Source organism: Hibiscus syriacus, unplaced genomic scaffold, assembly GCF_006381635.1.
Source record: "Hibiscus syriacus cultivar Baekdansim isolate YM2019G1 unplaced genomic scaffold, ASM638163v2 tig00110776_pilon, whole genome shotgun sequence".
In the NCBI taxonomy this organism is placed as follows: Eukaryota; Viridiplantae; Streptophyta; class Magnoliopsida; order Malvales; family Malvaceae; genus Hibiscus; species Hibiscus syriacus.
In genome coordinates, this window is record NW_024062857.1 from 334,130 (window position 1) to 339,538 (window position 5,409).

The window sequence follows — 5,409 nt, forward strand, 5'->3', positions numbered from 1 at the left end:
GTTAGACTAACAATCAAGTTGATTTAGTAGGATGATGTATTAGGTCTCTTAAGCAAGGTCAGGGGTTCAAATCTTGTCGTTTGCAAATAAAGCAAACTGGGTTGGAATGGTCGTCCTCGCCTCTGCAGTGCCCGAACTAGATTAGTCGATCAATAGATCGGATATAATTATTAATTCAAAAAAAATCAGTGTTAGCCTTCAAAAAGGAACAATTATTCTGGTTTTCATGTTGGTCTTTAGGTTGACTTTCATATTGATTTTCTTTAAATAGGAACAATTGATTCTTTAGTTAAAGATAGATTCATACTCACGATATTAATTGTTGATAATTAAATTATATATAAAAAAAACTTTCAAATATGTAAGTAATTTTTAGAAACTAAAATCGTCCTCCCACCTCCTCTTCTCAAGAAAAATAAGTAAAATAAAATCTCTTTATCTTGAAAATCGAATAGAAAATCCTATAATATAAAAGAAATAAAATAAAATGGATTCCGAAATTATCCAACGGCTCAAGTTTTGGCAGCGTGTATGTATGATAGAGGTAAAGGAGAAGGGCATTTGGCAACATAATATATAGGAAGCCGCGTGTTTGGCGTTGCCCAAAGTTCACCAACTCCATAACAATCGACCACGCTGTTTCTTACAAACCAAAAGCCAATGGCTTCGTCTCTGAGCACAGCCGCCATTTCTTCTCGAATCTTCGCTGCTTCTTCTTCTTCCTCCACTTCTCTCCTTTCTCTCCTCCGCTCTACTCCTTCTCTTTCTTTCTCTTACTCTTTCAGATCCCTCGCCTTCTCTTCTCATTTCTCTCCTCTCCTGGTTCCTCCCTTTCCCCGTTTTCTTTTGCTTCTTTCTTCTCGTCTTCATATTATTCTTCTTTTAACTTACTATTGTTTTGTTGACATAACAGAGAAGATCGACTGCCAGTGTTCGAAGTAGCGGAAGGTTCAGCACTGTAGCAAGTCCGAGATGCGCTGCTTCGGATCCTAATCAGTTGAAGAGTGCTAGAGAAGATATCAAGGAACTTCTCAAATCTAAGTTTTGCCATCCTATCCTGGTATTAAACTTTTATTTATGTTTCTTTTTGTAGAAAATTTAGCAGAACAAAATCAGAATCCCGGTATATTTTATTTTACTGATGTTTAATATTTCATATTTGAAGCATTGGAGATTTGTTTACGAACATTAAAGGAGTAGATTGAATGGAGTTTCATTTGAGGCTAATATTGATTTGATTTGACTGATATAGAGGACTCATTTGGTTGTACTAAGTGTAGATTGAATTCGGTTTTATTTGAGTCTAATTCTATTTGATTTTACTGATAGTTATTATTCATATTTGAAGCACGGAAGAGTGATTTAACTTTTAGTTTCTTAAGTAAAGGTTGGAGTTGGAGTTGGAGGGAGAGCTTAAATACCTCCGATTTTCCTTTTTGATTTTCGATTTCATTCATGAATAGGAAAGAACAAGCTTAATTTGATGTTTTGCACTGCAGGTTCGTCTTGGATGGCACGATGCTGGTACCTACAACAAGAACATTGAAGCATGGCCTCAAAGGGGTGGAGCGAATGGAAGTCTTAGGTTTGAAGTTGAGCTGAAACATGCAGCCAACGCTGGTATCATTTTATTTTGTACTTATCAAATGTAATAATGCACTTGTACAATTGTTGTCTCAAAAGTTTGCCTTTCAGGTCTTGTGAATGCACTGAATCTTATTCAGCCTATCAAGGACAAGTACTCTGGTGTAACTTATGCAGATTTGTTCCAGTTGGCTAGTGCTACTGCTATTGAGGTCATCCCTTTTATTACTATTTAATTTATTTCTGCTTTGATTGATTATTTTTATTGTGCTGAGAATCAAATTGAAATTTCAGGAGGCTGGAGGGCCCAAAATTCCCATGAAATACGGAAGAGTGGATGTATCTGCTCCTAATGAGTGTCCTGAAGAGGGCAGGTTACCTGGTAAGTGGACCATGTATTTGTGAATGATTTGTTCATAAATGTAACTTTTGGGAAGATTTTGTCGTGCCTGATTTCCTAAATGGAGGAATGTAGCTGGAAATGTGAGGCGCTTAATCCATGGATGAAAGTGCGCTGCTGCTTCTTACATAGTTAGACCATGAATTGAGGATGTCATATTTTAATCCATCTTTTGGATTTCTGGTTTGTTCATGCATTTCCATGAAGTGTCTCATGGTTAGCAGATAAGTTATCTTTATCTGAAAAAAATAGATGCCCCTAGGTGTTCATAATCGAAAACATTGAGCACATACCTCAACTAGAACTATTATAGATTAAATTAGAATTTAGGCACGTTGACCATGCTTTGTCCACCATTTTTGAGCAGTTGATTACTTAGGAATCTAGAATGGTATTAATACAATTTTATGTTGCAGGCTTTAATTTCTTTTCTTCCTAAGAATTTTTAATTTCTGAAGTTTGTAGCTGATTATCAGCTGTTAACTATTAGATTCCTTAAGTTGCCAGACTTTGTAATTATAGGTTGTTTGGAACTTAGATCTTAGCCTATCATCAAGTAATTTGGACTGTTTGCTTCCTTTTGCCCTCATATGTAATGATACGTTGGCTTCTACTTATGTTTAGAGACCACTGACTAACTTGTATAGTGTTTCTCTTCTGTTAAGATGCTGGACCCCCTTCGCCTGCTGATCATTTACGGGGGGTTTTCTACCGAATGGGATTAAATGACAAGGTAAGCTTAAAATGTTGTTGGTAATTGTATTTATCATGGTACACTATGATATTAAACGTCTGGCTTTGATATGTAGGAAATTGTTGCATTATCTGGGGCACATACACTTGGGAGGTCCAGACCAGAACGTAGCGGTTGGGGTAAACCCGAGACCAAGTATACGGTAAGCAGTTTGTTTTAATACGGGTAGAAAAATCTAGTGGTCATGGTTACTTAACTATGCTCTTTGTCACAAGTAATTCTTGATTGAGGCTAGAGATTTGGAGCAAATGCTTAGCATAGACTGCCATACTTATTATTAAAGTGCAAAGTGCTGCTCCCTCTATCTCAATTAATATGTTGCAGTTGACTTTTTTGTCAGATATTTAAAACTTTGACCTTGATTATTTTAAATATTTAATTAATTAAATATTATAAAATATTTTAAGAAACTTATTCATAGATTTTAAAATATATATATTTTAAAATTCAATATTATATTTAAAATAATGAGTCAAAGTTAAAAAAATGACCCCAAAAGTCAAAATGTGATAGTTTTATTGAGATGGTTGAGATATTTATTTAGAAAATTATTGAAGGTTTTGCATGGAGAAAGAATATTTAACTTGCTTTTAAAGCTGATCATTGCACTAAATCCTCAGAAAAAATGAAAATTTCAGAGACAGAAAATGCCCCACAAACAGAATGAATTTGGGCATAACGTCATATAGTTATTCCATCACCTAGGGTTTTTGCCTTAAGATGTGACATGATCTTGAGTTAACTGTCAGAAATTTCATATTGTTATCTCTATTTCTGTTTGTCAGCATCTTCCATAGACCAAATTGATTGTTTTACCGAGTAAAGTTCATCAACTGCTTTTTTTTTTTTTAAATGCAAGTTATCTGTTCTTGCTGACCTGGACGATGGTATGATTAATGTCTTCATAATTACTAGAAAAATTGGTTTCCTTGAGTGAAACGTTAATGTTGATGGCTCCAGTGACCATTGTTGTAAAAATGACAGCTAGTTAGGATTTAAACTATATTTTCTTTCATGAATGACAGAAAGATGGACCAGGAGCACCTGGAGGACAGTCCTGGACAGTGCAATGGTTGAAGTTTGACAATTCATACTTCAAGGTTTGGAATGGAAATCAATTTCTCGTTTCAAGTAAAACAAGATGTAAAAGTTTCTGGTTCTCTTATATCCATACAGGACATTAAAGCAAAAAGGGATGAAGATTTGCTTGTGTTGCCAACAGATTCTGTTATTTTTGAAGACCCCTCTTTCAAGGTAATAAGTTGAGTTCAATTTAAGTGAGCAAGATAATATAGTTTCCATTTTGCTAAGCATTATTGTATTTACAGGTGTATGCTGAGAAATACGCTGAAGATCAAGAAACATTCTTCAAGGATTATGCAGAAGCTCATGCTAAACTTAGCAACCTTGGGGCCAAATTTGACCCTCCAGAGGTTGGTTTGTGATGGATGTTGCATGTTTATCGTTTGTATGAATAAATTTTAATTAGTAAAATTTCTAGGATTCTGTTGCTATTAACCCCACATTTTGTTAAGATGGTGGTGTTTTCAGGCATGGGAAGATCATAATTACATATAGTTGCTTTTTAAACATACTTCATTTAATTTTCCCCCCCTTAGATAATAGGTTCCTAGAAGAATTTATCTAGTCTCTGGGTGGATCAACAATACCTTAGTATTAGCAAAAGGAAATGTTAGGGTCTTTTTCTGTACAATTTCCAATGTTTTTGAAACATTCTAAATTAATAATGTTTATGGTACTTAATAACATAAAAAAATCTCTTTTTCCTTTAGGATGGTAATTTCAAAGTCTAGTTTCATGAAGATGCTTTTATCATTTGGTTTTGAACAGATCGATGTAAAGACATCAGCATGCAACTCTATGTTTCTTTTGTATTCCATCTAGAAATGGTTTCGGTTATTAAGCTTTAGATTATAAGAATAATTATTGATTTGCTAAATTTGATGATCAGGGTATTGTGTTAGATTGATGCTCTAACACAAGTGACATCAAAGAACTTTGTGGCTCCCGAGTACCCTCGTAAAGGTTGTAAACTTGAATAACTTATTTCATTTTTCATTATGGCTACTGATTTTATAATTAATGGCTTTTTCTTCCAAAGGTGATTATGTGTGCAAAATGTTCATCTTGTCTGTGTTTTCCGATGATCTGTTGCAGGATGAAAAAAACAAGTTGAACCACGTCATAAAATAAATACAAGCTCACATCTTAAACTAGGAAGTCCAGAGGAAAGAATAAAAAAAAATCCAAAGTGTGTTTTGAGTTGCAGAGAGAGGTCTGAGATTCTATGAAGCGGAAGATTCGGGCAGAATACCAATGATTTGGTGGAAAGCCCAGATTAGCCCCCTTACCTACCAAACTATTCCCTAAATATAATGATTATTGTTGGTGTTTTGGCCGTTTTGACATTTTCATGGATTATTAACTAGGCGTTTGAGCTCTCTTTGTACAAGTAGCATACTATTTATTTCCTAATGTATCATTCTCTTATGGCCAGTAGTCGTGAATTTGAATCTTACATGTTGCTAGAGTATATGGTGTCTCATATTGCATTAGTGCTTGGTCAATATTTATATTAGCATATAGGTTGAGGCAGTGGTAGATCCACGTGTTCTAGTGTCTACCTTAAAATCTAAATTTTTTTAATTAG

At 34.6% G+C, this 5,409-nt stretch overlaps 1 protein-coding gene across 3 annotated transcripts; it reads left to right on the top strand.

Annotated features, from left to right (window-relative positions):
• The first annotated feature begins 618 nt into the window (after window positions 1-618).
• LOC120139822 (probable L-ascorbate peroxidase 6, chloroplastic/mitochondrial) lies at window positions 619-4,994 on the top strand. 3 transcript variants are annotated; one of them, XR_005517675.1, is made up of 12 exons: window positions 619-822; window positions 914-1,060; window positions 1,500-1,620; window positions 1,696-1,796; window positions 1,879-1,966; window positions 2,650-2,717; window positions 2,794-2,880; window positions 3,764-3,838; window positions 3,915-3,992; window positions 4,067-4,171; window positions 4,711-4,784; window positions 4,917-4,994. XR_005517675.1 is itself a non-coding variant. In XM_039154946.1 (11 exons), the coding sequence occupies exons 1-11, from the start codon at window positions 661-663 to the stop codon at window positions 4,726-4,728; spliced, it is 1,050 nt and encodes a 349-aa protein (XP_039010877.1). In that variant the 5' UTR covers window positions 619-660; the 3' UTR covers window positions 4,729-4,788. The 3 variants fall into 3 exon arrangements, 2 of the variants coding, with proteins under 2 accessions (XP_039010877.1, XP_039010878.1); XM_039154946.1 differs by lacking the exon at window positions 4,917-4,994 and having other exon boundaries at window positions 4,711-4,788; XM_039154947.1 differs by lacking the exon at window positions 4,917-4,994 and having other exon boundaries at window positions 4,067-4,206; window positions 4,609-4,718.
• The last annotated feature ends 415 nt before the right edge of the window (window positions 4,995-5,409 follow it).